The sequence below is a fragment of the Talaromyces atroroseus genome, assembly GCF_001907595.1.
Source record: "Talaromyces atroroseus strain IBT 11181 chromosome Unknown scaffold_15, whole genome shotgun sequence".
Lineage (NCBI taxonomy): Eukaryota > Fungi > Ascomycota > Eurotiomycetes > Eurotiales > Trichocomaceae > Talaromyces > Talaromyces atroroseus.
Window position 1 is genome coordinate 541,310 of NW_017971447.1, and position 17,753 is coordinate 559,062.

At 46.6% G+C, this 17,753-nt stretch overlaps 9 protein-coding genes across 9 annotated transcripts; 6 read left to right on the top strand and 3 right to left on the bottom strand.

Moving 5' to 3' along the window:
* Positions 1 to 972: 972 nt before the first annotated feature.
* On the top strand, positions 973 to 2,562 carry UA08_08760 (hypothetical protein; the record flags this gene model as incomplete). The annotated part of the gene is made up of 4 exons (XM_020263659.1): positions 973 to 1,069; positions 1,132 to 1,376; positions 1,466 to 1,915; positions 1,972 to 2,562. 4 exons carry the CDS (start codon positions 973 to 975, stop codon positions 2,560 to 2,562), a joined length of 1,383 nt encoding a protein of 460 aa, XP_020116200.1.
* Positions 2,563 to 3,670: 1,108 nt separating this feature from the next.
* Positions 3,671 to 4,572, top strand: UA08_08761 (hypothetical protein; the record flags this gene model as incomplete). Its single annotated transcript, XM_020263660.1, has 3 exons — positions 3,671 to 3,832; positions 3,984 to 4,311; positions 4,379 to 4,572. 3 exons carry the CDS (start codon positions 3,671 to 3,673, stop codon positions 4,570 to 4,572), a joined length of 684 nt encoding a protein of 227 aa, XP_020116197.1.
* A 2,012-nt stretch (positions 4,573 to 6,584) lies between these two features.
* Positions 6,585 to 7,577, top strand: UA08_08762 (hypothetical protein; the record flags this gene model as incomplete). Its single annotated transcript, XM_020263661.1, has 4 exons — positions 6,585 to 6,672; positions 6,737 to 7,077; positions 7,141 to 7,267; positions 7,372 to 7,577. 4 exons carry the CDS (start codon positions 6,585 to 6,587, stop codon positions 7,575 to 7,577), a joined length of 762 nt encoding a protein of 253 aa, XP_020116198.1.
* Positions 7,578 to 8,251: 674 nt separating this feature from the next.
* UA08_08763 (hypothetical protein) lies at positions 8,252 to 9,227 on the top strand (the record flags this gene model as incomplete). The annotated part of the gene is made up of 3 exons (XM_020263662.1): positions 8,252 to 8,749; positions 8,803 to 9,090; positions 9,147 to 9,227. The coding sequence occupies 3 exons, from the start codon at positions 8,252 to 8,254 to the stop codon at positions 9,225 to 9,227; spliced, it is 867 nt and encodes a 288-aa protein (XP_020116203.1).
* Positions 9,228 to 9,519: 292 nt separating this feature from the next.
* Positions 9,520 to 11,207, bottom strand: UA08_08764 (hypothetical protein; the record flags this gene model as incomplete). The annotated part of the gene is made up of 5 exons (XM_020263663.1): positions 9,520 to 9,951; positions 10,004 to 10,190; positions 10,262 to 10,477; positions 10,536 to 10,959; positions 11,021 to 11,207. The coding sequence occupies 5 exons, from the start codon at positions 11,205 to 11,207 to the stop codon at positions 9,520 to 9,522; spliced, it is 1,446 nt and encodes a 481-aa protein (XP_020116204.1).
* Positions 11,208 to 11,751: 544 nt separating this feature from the next.
* On the top strand, positions 11,752 to 12,363 carry UA08_08765 (hypothetical protein; the record flags this gene model as incomplete). Its single annotated transcript, XM_020263665.1, has 3 exons — positions 11,752 to 11,875; positions 11,929 to 12,128; positions 12,217 to 12,363. The coding sequence occupies 3 exons, from the start codon at positions 11,752 to 11,754 to the stop codon at positions 12,361 to 12,363; spliced, it is 471 nt and encodes a 156-aa protein (XP_020116201.1).
* A 567-nt stretch (positions 12,364 to 12,930) lies between these two features.
* Positions 12,931 to 13,879, bottom strand: UA08_08766 (hypothetical protein; the record flags this gene model as incomplete). Its single annotated transcript, XM_020263666.1, has 2 exons — positions 12,931 to 13,687; positions 13,746 to 13,879. The coding sequence occupies 2 exons, from the start codon at positions 13,877 to 13,879 to the stop codon at positions 12,931 to 12,933; spliced, it is 891 nt and encodes a 296-aa protein (XP_020116202.1).
* A 487-nt stretch (positions 13,880 to 14,366) lies between these two features.
* Positions 14,367 to 15,461, top strand: UA08_08767 (hypothetical protein; the record flags this gene model as incomplete). Its single annotated transcript, XM_020263667.1, has 1 exon — positions 14,367 to 15,461. One exon carries the CDS (start codon positions 14,367 to 14,369, stop codon positions 15,459 to 15,461), a length of 1,095 nt encoding a protein of 364 aa, XP_020116205.1.
* A 21-nt stretch (positions 15,462 to 15,482) lies between these two features.
* Positions 15,483 to 17,667, bottom strand: UA08_08768 (hypothetical protein; the record flags this gene model as incomplete). Its single annotated transcript, XM_020263668.1, has 6 exons — positions 15,483 to 15,573; positions 15,638 to 16,075; positions 16,120 to 16,500; positions 16,557 to 16,686; positions 16,745 to 17,487; positions 17,546 to 17,667. 6 exons carry the CDS (start codon positions 17,665 to 17,667, stop codon positions 15,483 to 15,485), a joined length of 1,905 nt encoding a protein of 634 aa, XP_020116206.1.
* Between the last annotated feature and the right edge of the window lie 86 nt (positions 17,668 to 17,753).

Genomic DNA, 17,753 nt, shown 5'->3' on the forward strand with positions numbered 1-17,753 from the left:
TCGTACATTATCAAACAGATGAGCTCACTGTCAAATCAACGTCGTAAGCGTGCAAAAGTGGGCAGCTAAGGACTCGCAAGTGCCGAATAAGGCAATTCTTGGCATTGTCTTCGCCTCGACCCAATACCCAAGGCAGAAACACCTGTCCAGGCATACAAACTCCATGTGTCATGCTCCGTACTCGACACGGATTTTTCGTATTTATACTGAGGTTTACCCTACAGACACGATCGACACTTAGTGCATGCCGAGCTGAAAATAGCATCGCCAGCCCTGAGCGCGCTAGTCCTTTCTGGGTGAGTCAAGGACAACAGCCGCAGCCAATGGGCGGCCCGGTACGGAACGGCTACGCCTGATTCGTTGATAGCGTGCAGTGGGGGCGTCCCAACCACGGAAAGCGGATGACGCGGCCCAATGAGCAGCAGCTGGACATGGCGCTAGTTCATATACGGCATAGCGTCCCGGGCCGCAACGACTCGAGAAAATCTCTCGCGCGCGCACAGCCCCCTGACGAAGATGCCACCCCCCTATCAGACCTGAGGCTGCCTTCCCTCCTGGTTCCGGCCCAGACCTCCGGTGTTGCCGCTGGTGAAGGCTTCACCGTCCTGCCATGACCCCAGCCACACAGCACAGTCTTCATCCCGTTTCAGATCCACCTCTGAAACCTTTGTAAGACATCGCTAGCTGGATTACGTGTGACGCTTACTCAAAGCAGCGCCGCCCCCTTCTCTTTCCCCCAAAGCTCCGGCGCTAACCCACACCTAACCTCAAACCGACCTAGAACAATCTTTCCATCCTCATCAAACTTCACGTACACTCGTTCGTCAGTGGCTCTTTTCTTTCGAGCAGTCGGTCGTTATCCATCGCTTCGGAGCCTGCACCGTCATACGACAAAGAATACCGTCCAAGGAGCAGAAAGCGCTGCCTTTCTTCACCCTCATTAATCCGGCAGCCGTCTGCTTTGTGGCCATGATGCCGGCAAAAGGGTCATGGCGGAGTCGTTCGTTACTACTGCCACTGCTGCTGGCGCCAGTCACGCAAGCCATCGATCTGGATCTCAATAGCCAAGGTATGCTCTGACTTTATGCTTGCCACAATCAACCGGTGCTAATTGCTGCTCGTTCACGACAGAATCCATCGCCAGCGCAGCGAGTTATGCCGCCTGGGGCATGATGACATGGTACGCCGGCAACGAAACAGGGCAAACCCCGGGAAAGCTCTTGAATACGTGGTGGGAAGGCGGTGCCATGTTCATGGCTCTCATGGAATATTATCATTTCACGGGTGACGCGACATATAACGATGAAATCATCGTGGGAATGGAGTGGCAAGCTGGAGATGGCAATTACATGCCGTCCAACGAAAGTAACTACATCGTAAGTCGCACGCCCTGCGTTGTTATGTAATTATCCCTGCTTTGGAAGAGAACCCACCCGATAGTTAACCGTACTCCTATCAATTTCAGGGTAACGATGATCAAATGTTCTGGGGACTTGCCGCCATGACCGGTGCCGAGTTGGCATTTCCCGAAGATTCCAACTCGTACTCGTGGTTGACACTTGCGCAGGGTGTCTTCAACACACAGATTGCACGCTGGGATACGTCGGCCTGCGGCGGAGGAATGCGATGGCAAATCTGGACTTGGGAGGCAGGATATACTATGAAGAATGCCATTTCAAATGGCGGTCTCTTCCAACTAGCCGCGCGGCTGGCTCGATATACATACAATGAGACGTATGCCGAGTGGGCCACTAAGATCTGGAATTGGTCCATCTCCACTCCGCTGATAGACACGGAGACATGGGAAATAGGAGATTCGGTCAGCATGGGTAACAACTGCTCGACTGTCGATTCCACACGGTGGTCTTATAATTACGGCACATTCCTGAGTGGAGCAGCGTTTATGTATAATTATGTGAGTGTTCCCCGCATCTTAACTACCAACTTTCTGCGTGCTTATGTTTTGACCAGACAAATGGATCCGCGGAATGGTTGAATGTTGTCAACAATCTGTTGAACGCCACTATAGACTTATTCATTCCTACCAGCTACAACAGCGTCCTCACTGAAGTCTCGTGCGAACCGACGGAAATCTGCAACCGCAATGAGATTCTCTTCAAGGGGCTTGTCGCTGGATGGCTGGCCTTTATCGCACTGATCGTTCCGTCCACCTATGACACGATTCTCCCTCATCTTCAACGATCTGCACAGGGCGCAGCTGAGTCTTGCACCGGTAAAGGCAATGACACGTGTGGCATCAAGTGGTACACAGGCGACTGGGATCACGAAATCGGACTGGAAGAACAAATGAGTGCGTTAAATGTGTTTTGGGCAAATCTGATCAACAAGGATAATGCAAGTTCATATGCCCCAGTTACTTCACACACGGGAGGAAATAGTACTAGTGATCCTTCTGCGGGAACGGGTAGTGGCTCAAGCGGCACCAGCAGCAGTACCACGACTACGATCACCACCGGTGATAAAGCTGGTGCCGGCATCCTGACTGCCGTCGTTGCTGCAGGCATTATTGGATCGGTTTACTTCACATTGTCAGGGAACTGAATTGTTCTCTTTGACTTGATTGGTCTATCTGTACTGCCTGGGACTTACCGTTTTGCCCTTCGGATATTCCTCAGCATCACGATCGTCGCCTCCATTGTGCATTTCTAGTTCCCTTGGTTTGTGGCTCATCTGATCTGTGTAGATCTGTCGGATCTATTAATTGGACAAGTTGCGTGCTGATTTTTTATTTATGTTCGGGTTTCTTTCTGAATATCTTTGATCCGGGATTGGCGATTGGGTATCTTGTCTATATTCGTTATTCGACTTGTGGGAACTTGCATACGTATTCTTCGTTCTTTGGATTTCATTCGTACGGGTTCTATTTTTCTGTATCAATAACAACATGGACAGATGTTAGGGAAAGAGTAGCATCTGTAACTACAAATCAATGAGACTGTACATACCTTCAATTGAGCTTACCTTACCTACGCACTTAGGTTTGCTTACCATGGATGGTCGGTCGGGATCTTGGAAGCAAGGAATATTGGCTGTTGGATGAAGGTATGTAACCCACCCTATCAATTAGATGCGTCCCAAACCGCCGATTCTGGATAAGTCTCTAAACATACCTTGGTTCGATGGCTGCGGAGATATATATAACCTGGCCCTACCTATGCAGCCACATGGGTCGGTCTGCTACACGAAACTTGAAATGACCTAAATGCTTCATATTCACGGCGAATCAATCTTGATTGAAAATACAATGACAGATTTGGAACGACAGGCACATCCATAGAATAGCAAGCAGTATGACTGAAGTGATTGTGTTGTGGTCTAGGTAAGTCGATAGGGCAAACTCAGTTTCGCCGAGACGGGACGTGCCGTAGCTGGGCTTGGCTTCTCCAGGTACTATAGACTGTCGTCGAAATGACGTTAGGCTGCGGGTGTTTTCGATGCCTTTCGTTAACTCGGAATTTTATGAGCGAACAGATCACATCATCGCCACTTGGGCACAGATAAGCCTGCACATAGATACACAGATAAGTACGCAATACTCCGTGCAAGTAATAACGAAACCGTCACAATTGCTCTGAGCTAGAGTCATAGCTCGTATGGTAATTGATTGGAAGTTCTGCTTCGGGCTTTAATTGCGGTAGTCCGTAGTATGATGGCTAGAGAAACGCCCTTTTCAACGGTGGTATTACTTGTCCAGAAGAGTGCTGATGATGATGCAATGCAAAGTGTGTTGGGTGGAGGTTTCTTATGCAATTTGGGAGTCCTCGACTCTTCAGGAGGATATGTCATTCACTTGAGAGCTCTGGAAGTGCGGGTGAGTTCATCTCCATTTGACTTCCAGGAGGCCTACCACTCTGACAACCGATATATAGGATTCACTGCTGCGTACTGGTTGGGTCCACGTTTGCAAAGGGACCGGAATTCGTTCTATCCGAACAACATCCTTCTCATGCTAGTCGGTGCAGGAATTCCTTGGGTATGCTGGAATGGGTTTAATGGAGGCGAGCCCATACGCTGCAAGTCCTGATGCTGGTGTCGCTCTGCTCAACACAAACATCTGTACTGCTATGAGTCTTCTTGTGTGGAAAATGCTTGACTACATCTTCTTCAAGAAACCATCCGTTATTGGTGCTATCCAGGGTGAGATAACTGGGCTTGTCGCTATTACCCCCGCGGCTGGTCTCGTTACTGGCTGGGGCGCCATTATCATTGGCGCATGTTCCGGATCCATCCCATGGATTTCCATGAATTTTCTTGGGAGACAGAAATGGATGAAGCATGTAGACGACGTTAGTGAGTATTATCCTTCAACTTGTGAAGATAATGGGAAAATATGAAGGGATACTAACGCATTTTCAAGTGGGTGTAATTCACACGCACACGGTTGCAGGATTTCTTGGTGGATTTTTGACTGGAATATTCGCGACTGCTGACGGTTGCGCACCATTTGGCCTGACGACTCCTGGTGGTGCAATTGATGGAAATGGCAGACAAGTCTGGGTGCAGATTGTCGGCGGACTTTTCATCATTGGTCTTGATTGTGTTTATGACTAGTTGCCTATTCATTCAGTATGTTTTGTGCATTTCCTTACGCATGTCCGATGAGCAACTCATGGTGGGTGACGATGCTGTCCATGGTGAAGAGGCTTGTGCCCTATTCTTCGAGGGCGAGAGGAGCCATATTAGCCTACAAGGCGCAGGGCTGGAGAGTAGCCACATCAATGAATGCCAAAGCCTCTCAACCAAGGTTTTCAGCGGCCAAGTGAGCCCTGAGCGGTCCTCTGGCCAAGACAAAGTAGAGGTGAAGAGGGACTAGTCTAGTAGTACTACCTTAGATGTAAAATATGATTTGCAAGCGAACTTAGGTTATTGCTCAGCATCTATGTAATCCGTCTAACAAGTTGGGTGTTTCATTGTCCCATTCGATCTTCTCGAGTACCATTCTAAGTTGTTAGAAAGTTTCTTTCGACAACCATCGTAAATGGCCTAGAAGTTTTGGTTTCGTCTTTCTGCTAGAGCAAATTTCCTGTGGCATACTTTCAACGCGCTACGATCCCGACTTCTACATCAACCATATGCTATGGCCAATGCCTTTGCTATATGTTTGGAGTATCAACTATCTCGATGCGCCGGATGTGCATGTGACTCTTGGGCTAAGGTCGAAGTCTGCACACAGAATTTCAGCAGTACCACATGGCGGACTAACATAAAAGTTCTCAAGAAAATTATCGCAAGTTCCTGCTGCAGGACAATCCAACTTTGCCGCTACTGGCTCATAGGTGCTGTCCATTGTGCTGGAGAAATTGTTAAAATAAACATCTGTCAGGGTCGCAGTGCTTGGATACTCCTTACAACACGTGATATCCCCACTGTTGTGGCTCTAGTTGCAGCTGCTCAGAGATGCTCCTCTTTTGTGATTGATGGAATGTAAAATAGCCGCGAACGGAGTATTTAGGAGCAATCCTACACAAACCAACAACTTGGCAAGGGGTAACCTACATGCATTTTTATTTTGGAATCTTTTAGGCTATATACTTTCATATAAGCGACTACCATGAATAGCACAAACAGCATGAGAGACAGTGTTATGCATATGAACGGATGAAGCAAGCTTCTAAGATTTCACGTCCCCAGATAATCACACAATAATGGAAACTTCTGTTGCATGTATGACTGGTTCTATTGGCCTCCACTTCTGTCAATTCTTACACGTGCTGGTGTAGATAAACAGGATCTATGTATGCTAGTGCCGTCGCCATAGCCCTAACCTAGACCCTATTTATCTTTCTGATTTTTCACTACTAGGTAGCTTGGTAGAAAGTGTTTGCACTCAATTACGAGATCAGGATAATAACTAAGGCCAAAGGGGTCTTATTCAAAAATATATAGCGTATAAATAAGAACAAAGCTTCACAATTCCGATTCTCTGCTTATCTGCGTTATTATTCACAACTCCGCAATTCCGCAAGCTTTCCTGTCCGGCTGCTCAATCTGCAGCGGACTTTTCAAGACATGATACTTGTAACTGAGCGAGTGATCATAAATAGCACCATTATCAGTTTCAATTATTAAGAGCTAGATTTTTTTTAAATCAATCGTAATTTTTCACTGTCATATACAGGATGGCTTGCCTATTAAGGACCTACCTAGGTATGCAAGGCAAGGAACATACGAAGGAGAACTATAATCTCGATATTTGCCTAATGGCTAATTGACTAGTATTATAAAATCCTTTCTTTGATAGAATTTCAGTTTCCCACGCTTCGACTAGTTCCAGAGAATGGTCGCCCAATATTTAGACAGGCATATTATTCGTTTATACATAACTCCACGAACTCATATCAATATTTTCATTGTATTACATTCGCTTATTAATTAGGTATGTGGTTACCTGACATGCGGAATTTTTACTAATTATAATAGGGTTTTTGAATATATAAAAGAAAGAGGAATTTCTCCGCTTCTAGTGGTCGTTGTAAGTACAATCTATACCCCAAAGACTGCCCCTCAGGCTTGAGTACCTAGGTAGACATTGAAGATTTATTAAAGTTGGCGACACAGAGAAAATGGCCTCCAATCCTCCCGGACAATGCTGTGTTACCGGCTTTCTACATGAAGGGACCCCTACAGGCGAGACAGGAAAGATCGATAACAGTACGATGACCCCCTACCTTGAAGCCAAAATATGATATGGATCATACTAATCATTAGCTTGAAGTACGAACGTACTTTTCTTACCCTAAGCAAGAGCCCAGCAATTCCTCGGATACAGCAATTATCTTCATCACCGATGTTTTTGGGATGGATTATATCAATTCCCAGCTACAAGCCGACAGATTTGCAGAGTCACTGAAATCTACTGTCGTAATACCGGATATATTTAATGGAGATGCAATTGCGTCCGATGCTTTCAAGAAAGGATCCGTTGATTTGGACACATGGTTGAAGCGTCATAGCACAGAGTCTATTGACCCCATTATCGAAACGACTATCCGCTACTTGAGGGAAGAGAAGGGGTTCAAAAACATTGGCGCCGTTGGGTATTGCTTCGGTGCGAAGGTAAGCTACATGGGCGTGTCTTCCCCCTCTATGCTCTTACTGATCGAACGCTCATGAATAAAGTACGTTGTCCGCTTCTTAGAATCTGGACGCAGCCAGACCCTTGACGCGGGATACATCGCTCACCCCTCGTTTGTAACTCATGGTGAACTTGCAGCTGTTCAGAAGCCATTATCCATCAGTGCATCCGGTACGTTTTGTTCATCCTTAACGCGCACATGCCACCATTCTGGATGCCGTTATACATATTATGAACAATAATAACTAAGAAACTCTCACTCATGCATACGATAGAAATTGACTCTGTTTTCACACGACAACTGCGATACGAATCAGAGGAAATCCTTGCCAAAACCGGACAGCCCTGGCAAATTACGGTGTTCAGTGGCGTCCCCCACGGTTTTGCTGTCAGGGTGAAACTGGAAAACAGACACCAGTACTGGGCCAAAGAGCAGGCCTTTGCTCATGCAGTCGCTTGGTTTGTGGAATATCTGAAATAGACACACGACGCATTGCATGTACACTGTGCTTAATTAGTTCACGCTAATTGGATAGCTTACCTAGTTGAATAACCGATATTAACTACGTTCCATTACAAGCAGAATACAAGTAGATTCTTGACTGATTTGCATCGGTCAAAGTTAGGGCTAGCAATAGGCACGGGACAGCCAGGTCACATGAGCAGGCATGAGCTTGTTCAGACCTCGTCCTTCACCCCTACTTCATTCACTTCATAACCGAGAAGAAAAGAAAGGATCCGCAAGATGACTACCCATCTGGGGGTAGGATTCAATAACGCCATACAGGGTGACGCCACACTCATGAGAACTTCCTTGGCCCCTAGGTGGTCATTTCACCACTAGAATACAGGGTTCGTCTGCATAGCAGTACATATCATATTGCTTGGGACCAGGATATCCCTGTAAAACCTGCGTTGGAACGCTGTACGACCAAGTGTTGATGAGTTGAAAGCTCTATGATCCGATCTGCAATCGAACTACTCCGTAGGGGCTAAAAGGGCGCGGTTTAGGGGTCCACCCGCTAGGCCACGTATCCTGAGGCTATTCCGGCCAATTAGCCGAGAATTCCGTGTTGGCGGTGTATTACACTAAATAACATATCAAATCTGGCAAAGCCGCCATTGCTCCGCGGTCACCTGTTCATCTTTCTCATGATGCAGACGACCTCATTTGCACTCATCACTGGCTGCAGCAGTGGGATCGGGCAAGGGCTCGCAATCGAATTTGCAGCCAGGGGAGTCACTGTCCTCGCCACAGCACGACGCGTTGAATCCCTCAGCGAGCTAACACGCGAGTACGACAACATCGAAGCTTTTGCACTTGATCTCGATAATCTAGAAAGTATTGAAAAACTATATGATGCTGTGTCTAAGCGCACAGGTGGTCGTTTGGATTACCTGGTCAACAATGCGGGGACACACTACGCGTCAACCGCAATGGATCTGGAAATAGAAGAGGTCATAAAGCTGTTTGGAGTCAACTTGTTCGCTGTCATGCGGCTTTGTCAGGTTTTCGTACCGCTCCTCCGTTGTTCGCCTCGCGGGCGAATTGTGCAGATTGGAAGCGTAACTCGAGACATACCAGTCGTATGGCAAGGGCCATATAACGCCTCCAAGGCTGCTCTTAGTCAGTATACTAAGACGCTCCGACTGGTATGCTTATTCCATCGATGAGGTAGCCCTGCTTTATTCTAATAGACCACTAGGAGTTGAAGCCGCTCGGTATAGACGTGATCGAGATTGTCACCGGCTATGTGCAGAGCAACATTCTGCATCACGGACTCCACGCCCCGGAGACGTCCCTCTATCTTCCCATCAAGAAGATTATGGAGGATATTAAGTACCAAGGCAATGCAAATGGAATGTCGCCAGGCGCCTATGCTACAAATGTCGTCACGAAGTTGATGCGGCCACAGGTCAGCCCCGAGATATGGGAAGGAGCTATGGCACGCCTTCTTCGTTTGCTCGCTGCAATCCTACCGCTACGGCTACTGGTAAGTCATTGCATCGCAGCAGCCTACAAGTAGATCTAACAAGTCAAATTGCACAGGACTGGATTCTTTACCGAAATTTCAAGCTCGACATTGTGAAGGCCCAATTGGAGGACGAAAACCGAAATAATGGAGCATAAATATGAGCATTGCAATCTCACACCTGGTTCAAAAGTGAAATCAATGAAACCAGGGCTGTACATGTGCGGACTATACTTTCCCAGGAAGAAAGATAACCATCGTCGGTTGTATTTATATTGTATATTATACAAATTTATGCTAAAAGGTTCAACTGCGGAAGATTTTGGGCTACAGCTAGGTATGTACTGGTAAGCCAATGAACTATGAAAACAAAATCCTCCCAGTCCAGCGCCTCTCTGGAGTTGTGTTTAATGGCAGAGAAATCCGAAGTCATTCCCTTCCCATAATACGCTAAAGATGGTATACAAAGTCTAAAGTAGCGTCCCCAGACCTCTCCTGGCTTGGGTCTTCCATAGAGCCGCTTGCTATCTTTTGCTTGACAGTATTCTGTCTCCTGAGGTAAAGGACGAGCGTAACAATCGTTACTTGCGACACACATAACGCACCAAGGGAGAAAGCATTGCCCAGAACATAGGGAGCAGTGCGGTAGATCTGGCCAGCAACTATACCAGCGGAGTTGCCAATTGACTGCTGGATCCCTATTGCTGCTGCTCGCTTGTAGTGGGGTGCGTTATTGGCATTTAACCACGCAAGATTGAGACCAGGACCAACGTAGACGGCCGAAACGCATAAAAACGTGGCAAAATACCGCACACCCCCCGTATTTACTGTCAGCAAGAGTATATACCCGACAATGCCGACGGTATTGGTACTTAATATAGCCTGTATATATGGATTAGAACGACCACAAAAAAAAGGATGAGCAAGAGCTTACTACGCCGTGAACCCGACACCTGTCTGAGATACGAGCAACAGCCACAAATATAAGTGCGCCCCAGATATAGACCGGGATTGTTAAATAATTTGAGTGGAGTTCATCGTGGCCCATGGATTTTAAGATTGATGGGAGGAAGGTGGAAAATCCGTAAAGGAGGATATCCTGGCAGAACTGAATAACGCCGCTATGGCTTTGTTACTTTTCCATCTTTTTATATGGATATTCACGAGCTGAACATGACATGGTAGGCAGTACCTGATGTATATCTGTGGATCGCAAAACGCGAGTTTAACCTCCTGCCAACTGAACTCCTGGCTTCCCATATATTCCGCTCTCTGCGCGTCGCGCACTCTCATTATCTCCTGCTCGGACGAATTCAGGAAAAACGCATTGCTGGGATCGCTTGGTAGTCCAAACCAAATAATTGGTACAATGACTACACTCATCACGCCTTCAATAATGAAAACCCATCTAGGATGAGCTGTAAATATCCGCACCATATTTTCAAGTGTGTTTTCATCAAACGTACCTCCAGCCAGCATATCCTGACATCCCATCCATCTGTAGCAGCCCGTAGGCAAGAAGACCACCAAAGGCACCGGAGAGAGCAGCGCAACCGAACAAGTACGCAGTTCTAGTTGCCAGCTCATCTCGTTTATAGACCATTGACAAATAGAGGTTCAGACATGGCATGAGGCCGCCTTCGCAGAGACCCAGCACCAAGCGTGCAACATAGAGCCCAGAAATACTCTGAATGAACCCCGTGCAAAGTGTAGTTACCGACCAGACGACACAGAGACCGGACAATAGAAGTTGAGGCGTTGCCAACTTCATAGCTATTGCGGTAGGAATCTCAATCACAATGTAGGTTGCATAGAATATCGAAATCGCCGTTGCAAAACTCGTAGTATTGGTGTGGATATCCGGGATGATGCCGGCAACTTTGACGTTCCCTGCCAGATTTTTTTGTCAGTCATTAAAGCAGTTATTGGGTGAGGAAGACGACTATATTACCGATGTTACTACGATCAAGAAAGCATGTCAGATAGACAAACATAAAAACTGGGTTGAATGTCAAATCGAGCTTCCTCAGGAGCTTTCTCTCCTGCGTTGGGTCGATCTGGTAGCTTTCTGAACCGCCATTTTCGAGTGAAAGCCTGGGGGCATTTCCTTCGCCATCGCTTTTGTTTTCGCCTATCATTTTGAAACAGACAGAGTAAAGAGAAACTTCAATGCCGTCTATATTGTTACATTCTAACTAAGAAACGCAATTGTACGGTCTACTTGAGAGAGTCTTATAGTAGTAGCCTTATCTTTGCATACATGGCGATCATATCATCTGTTATCTTCAAACTATGCTGCACACTTTGGTTGACCTCTCCATTATCTCACAGACTCGTATCTTCGCGTGGTACAGACAACCTTTGCTTGGACGGTGAATTAGTAGTGGGAGACGCTCGGGGGACCAACTCCGAAGCGATCCACCGTGTCTCCGTTTGTCTCCTATACGCACTGTAATACAGTCAACAGAAGGTTTCTGGATGGATGTATGGAAAATTCCGATTTCTCGGTGTTCAACCTCCGCAAGGTACACTCCTAAACCAGCTAAGTACTCAAGACAAGTCACTTATGCGCAAATACACCTCGTACATGGGATCTCGAATATAGTTAGCCTAGAACGTGCACCAAAAGCAATATTAATTCTTTGGAGGGCAATCCAAGCTTGATTTGCCTTCTGTTGAATTATGGCTGACCCAGTTCTCAGGTTAAAACAGCACCAACAACACCTTTCGCCCCCCGAGCAGGGCCCTGGGAAAACAGGCTTATCCTGCTCAATGACCCCAATATTCACCAAAGACGCTTGTCCGCGTAAGTCTTAGATGCATAATATCTCTTGACATGAAGCTTTATGGCCCTAACAGCAAATTTATCAGCTGCTGGCCCGTACAGTCAGGCCTTCCAGGCAGCTGGTCAGATCTTCTGCTCAGGGCAGCTTCCGATGGATACAAATGGAGTATTAACCTCCGGTTCAATTGCCGAGAAGACAGAACAATGCATCAGAAACCTCAAGACGATTCTGGAGGAGGCTGGAAGTGGGATTCATAAAGTAGTGAAGGTGGCGGTAAGATCTTCTCTTTTTTTCTCTTTTCTTTTTTTTGGCGAGAGTAATAGTACTTGCAGTCTTGGGTTAGAAGCTGACATAGTAGTAGGTTTTCCTTTCAGACATGCACTACTTTGCGGAAATGAATGGCGAGTACGAAAAATGGTTTCTGCAAAAACCGGCACGGACCTGTATAGCGGTGAAGGGGTTGCCTAAAAATGTGGATGTTGAAATTGAAGCTATTGCCATTCTGTGACTTCCTTGATTTACCACCAAGCAATACCGTGTTTAGGAGATGTACAGGTGAGAATCTCGGTGTTTTGTTGATTTGTTGAGATGCACTAGAAAAATAAGCGTGGGTATTTATAGACTCCCAAGTCAGTTTAAGTGGACAACTGTAATTCTAGAGGGAGGTTAATAAAGGTTGATGAGAAATTTGAGGAGTTTGCTGTTCTATAATTCCCTCGATGTTCGTTTTTATCGTTAGCCCTGAGACACTGTCAAAGTGTACATATGTCTGAATACCGATGGATCTGCGCTTTTCTACAATTCAAACAGAGCATAGTCTTTCTCGTTTATTATGTGAGGTTTTCGCCCTCAAATGATCTTAAAGATAAATAATAAGTACAACTTCAGTGACATATGTAGTGGTCACACAATGCGAAGAAACGCAAAATGCCACGGAGACTAGCCTTGTAGCTGTTTTATCGATAAATTTACAGACATATTAAAATCTATCTAAGTAGAGGCCTACTGAGACCAAATCATGAGATGCCAGACCCTATCTTTTGTTGAAAAGCTCCCTAATCAGGGGGCTGAAACCTTACAAATATCGCATGATGAATTCATAGAGACGCTTATTTTGGTAGTCGTCTCCATTGTCCAGAAAGTGGTCCTCACCATGAGGGCGTTCGTATTCGACTGTCAATCCACATCCCATCATTGCACCGGCTACTTCATCTGACTGCTCCACGCCAACGGCTGTGTCTGCATCTCCATGCAAAATGTACGCCGGAGGCAAGCCGTGCTCATAAATTCTGCGTGATACCCGATAAGGGGCTGCAGCACTTTCGTCCTCTCCTATACCCCAGAGCTGCGCTAGACTCGCTGTTCGCAACATGTAAACATACATGTGGCTTTGGGGATCATCCGGGACTTTCCCACAGTTGACCGTCGGTGGTGCGTTGACGTCGAGATACGGCGCCATTTCTTCTTTAGTTGCAGAATACCGTCCATTTGGTGCAGGCTGAGGGGTTGTGAAGAAAGTGCCTAGAGGATCCGTGATCGGGTAGATGGGTATGATAACCTGCGGTTTGGGATCGATGTAGAGACCAGCGAGAAGAGTGAGAAATCCTCCTGCTGAGCTTCCAGACACGGCAATACGAGACCCATCAACGACACCCTCTCCTAGGATGGCTGAGATATCATTACGTATGAATTGAATGCAGTCTTTCACATCTTCAAAGACTTCTCCGACGCTAACTTGTGGTGTCAGACGATAGTCAGCTGAGACACAAACGAAGCCGTAAGTTTGTACACCACGCCGCATATGAGGCGCAATCAAATCGCGGCGTCCTTGTCTGTTTAAGTCAATGCAAGAACTGATAACATCTAAGGATGCATGAACGTCAAACGTACAGCAAACCACCACCATGAAACCATAGCAAGACCGGTGCGTTTGTTGCCTTTTCCGGCAAATAAATGTCCATTGGAATTTCAAGGGAGCCCACGTTCTTGTAAGCTACTGTGTGATCTGGTTTTATTGACGCCATTTTTTTGTTTTTTGTTCAAATTGCCGGATATGAAACGCTTCAATAGATAGTTTGCAGGATGTGAACAACAAATTATTTGTTCGAGATGGTAATAGTGGCATTTTAAACCACTGGCTCCTGTAGAGACAATGCGTGCTTTGCCAGTCTAGGAGTGGGACGTCGGAGTTGGGACTCCGTTGCGGATAATGGGAATGATCGAACGAAGGACCGCGACGATTGCAGTCTAGCCATCCTATTTCAGCACGGTGCGAAGTCCGAAAGTGTGCTCCGAAAGACCACGCTGTCAACAAGTACCATACCTTGTGGTACATAGGATCAGCAGGCTTGGTGAGGAGCCAACTAAGTTGTAACCAGCTATACAAATTACTCTTCATTCATGTCTACTTTTGGAACCTAACTAGATACATGCCATTTAGTACTTCCGCCCACTTGTTTTTAGTCCATCTCCGCCTCTCATTCAAACCAGACATAGCAACTGTGTTTAAAGATGTCAATACCGGCCGATGAAAAACGCAACCACTCGCCCAAAAGACCACCTGGCCATCAAGTGAAGAAGCATCGGTGGACTGTCAGATTCCCAGATGAGGTGGACCGAGTGTGCACGCTTTACGTGGGAGTCCAGTTTCACGGAGGAAACGAGGAAGCGCGAACTACGGCAGAACGACATGTTGAGCAGCTGCTAAATGAGGAAGCCAATCGGCCTGCTGTGACTGAAGCTTTTCGATTGACCGCTGGAAACGACATGCCCGGATCCAAGCTCTGGGTCGCCCATTGGACACAGCCCGCCGAATTCATCGCCAAATTAGAACAGATCAATCTGCTTCGCCTCTGGCAAAGCTTGGGGGAGTCCAAACGGCATATCGGACTTTGGTGTGAGCAATTCACCGTTCCATTGCAGCGGCTGCAAACGAGTTATTTTCGACTTGACTACAAACCTGGATTAGCGGCATTGCCAGGAGTCAGTCATCCAGCGCATGATTACACCGAATACTGGGGCGCTGGTAGAGATCGGCTCTCCGCCTCCTCTCATGACCTCTTCCCGTTGCCTCCTCAGCATATCATGCCTCGTACCAAACCCGTGGGCTTTGGACAACGCCTTTCCGGAACAAATTACGACAACATGTGTCACATCCGCTCTGGCCAACGATGGGAGGAGTGCAGTGCAGAGGAACGTGAAGCCTACGAAGGCGACCTCCAGAAAAGCCTCATGCGCGGTATGAAGTATCTGTGGGACAATCCTGAAGAAACGGGTTCCATCGGACTAAGAATGGGGAGAAAGGTCATCGAGGCAGAGGAGCAGCCAGTAAGAGAGACTGACGTTATGGGCTTTCATCGAAACTGGGCAGACCTGGAGAAGTGGTCGAGTCGGCATCCGTCACATTTGGAGATTTTCAGTGGATCTATGAAACACAGCAAGAGGTTCGGCGATGACAGAAGGTTTATGACTTGGCAAGAGGTTGCTATTCTCAAAGAAGGAGAAGCGAACTTTGAATACATAAATTGCGGTCCCAAGACCGGTGTCATGGGATGGGTGGGACTGCAGGTTCAAGGTTTGGTAGGTCTAGACAGAAGTAAAATATAGTAACAAATCGACTCTTTTTCTTCAATTGGAAATGGTTGAATCGCATAGAATGTTATTATCAGACCCAGCTAGAGGTAAGTGAAAGCTTGCCTGCAGGCGTGGGTCGACTTGCCTATCGCAAACGTTAGGCAGAGTCTTGGGTTATGTTGATTAAGTGCACTCAGTATTGAACATACCAGTCCAACGTCATTAGGTTTTCCCAATCGAAAGACGTCGGTTCCTGCAATGTATTATTGCTCCTACTAATCTTTTGTCGAGCATCATCTATCGCACTGCGGATGGGCAAGGCTGCCGTCCATGTTCCAGCAAATCTGTCAATAGCCTTTGATATCTGCTCGAGCTGCTGCACCGTGGTGTTGAGGTCATTAGATAAGCCCTGTACGTGTAACTTCAGCAGCACAATGCTTGCCGCAGTCGCGGCGGTATGTATGAATGTCATGGGAAGATTATCAAAGCCGTAGTCCTTTGAGTAAACTTTAAGAAGTTGAATAATCAAACTTAGAGACTGTTCACAAATCTCAAATCCCTGTTGGAAGGTGACAAGACGATCAGACATTAGTTGTCGTGGCGGCCGATGTAAGATAATCAAAACCGTGTGGTAATACATACTAAATCTGTAAATGTTGTTATCATCCATCGGAGTCAAGGAAAAACTTACTGAAGATGAAGTACATATGGAGGAACCACACCCTTCAGCCATTGATTCCAATGCAGTTTGGTTGGAAGATCAGTCAACCATTTTGTTAAGGCAACATGAATTGATTTCTTTGACGCAGCCGAAATACTCGTATCAGTAACCTTCCGGTATTCAAAGACCTCCGTAATCATGCGATGGACGATCTTGGACAGATTTGCTAGCTGGGTAAAACAGCTTGTAAATGCTATTCCATCTTCGTACTTGGTCCGAGATGTTTCTTTCTCGATAAACTCGTTTAACAGAGAGTCCCAGTCGACAGGGTATGCTATGCGGACAGAGTTTTGCACGTCGGCTTCACTCTGATGGAGGGCTGGCGGTCGTCCAAAGTAGAGACTTAGCTGCCTGTATTTAGTTAGCATTAATGGGGACGACATGGAGGAGCAAAGATAGCGAAATACTTGTCTGCAATAAAACATGCCCAGTATACGCGCCTAAGGACTTCTCTTCCAACATCGGAGTCGTGGGCCGTTTTCCAGTGGTTTGGGTCAAGATGAAGACCCATCTCGTGTACCATCCTGAAAGCAAGGCCTGTAAATCTCTACCGGTAAGCCGTAGTATACATTAACGATGCTCAACCAAAACCAACCTGTCAGAAGCCAGCCCTTTGTTGTTTTTCCGCATCCAACGTCACGTTGCCCCAAGAGTAAGACTGCCTGAATTGTGGTAATATCCGGCGAATCTAGTGCTCCGCCATAAAGAAGGGTCTCACCACGATTATAGAAAATGTCCGATAGATCGCGAATTCTATCATCGTTACTAGTCAAGGCGCCCATTGATGCCATGGCATAAAATAGAAGGTCTGAATAATATGGGCCTTTGCCCTTTTTATAATCGCGAAGAAAATATTCTCGGTAGAGAACCATATGGTAATAATAACAGTGCTGAAAGAAGGCCGACATGGCTTGCTGACTGACCACACTTTGTGGTGTGAGCTGGCGAGATGATACAATATCACTTACGTGTTCCGGACTAGTATCGGCGTTGCATGATGTTTGCTGGACCTCTAGTTTTGAGCCTTCTCGAGAAGGTCGTAGATCCTCGTCCATTTCTTCGTCGACAGAAGGGATGATTGGATAGAAGCTTGACTCCCCAAAGAATTGAGACGCAGTGCCTTCTTTCATTCTCAGCAAGGATCCCTTTGACGGACCACAGTGCTGGAAAGGCTCAGGACTGCTAGTCAGCCGTGGCAGATGATCGACCGATGCTTGCTGATAGTTTGCAAGCATCTGTTCTCGCTCCATGTGGCTAGCACTCGCCAGGTTCATTATGAAGACTTCGAGAGAAGCGACTTGCTCTTCCAACGCGTTAGCGTAGGATCTTGATATTGGCCTAGAAAAAAAAAGCACTATGGTAAGCCTCGTTATTGAATGGACTCGTCAGGTCGTACCTCTTTTTCACGGAATCGACATTGGTACACTCCACGTTTGCCGAGATACATTGCATGCATGGTCGGGAGCGATCACATTTGACCTGCAGTAACAAACCGGTCAGTTCATATGAGATGCACATTATAGAACGCAAAACCACCTTTCTTTTCCGGCATCTCTCACACCTAGATGTTCTGTCAAAACAAATTGAAGATTATCGACGCACAT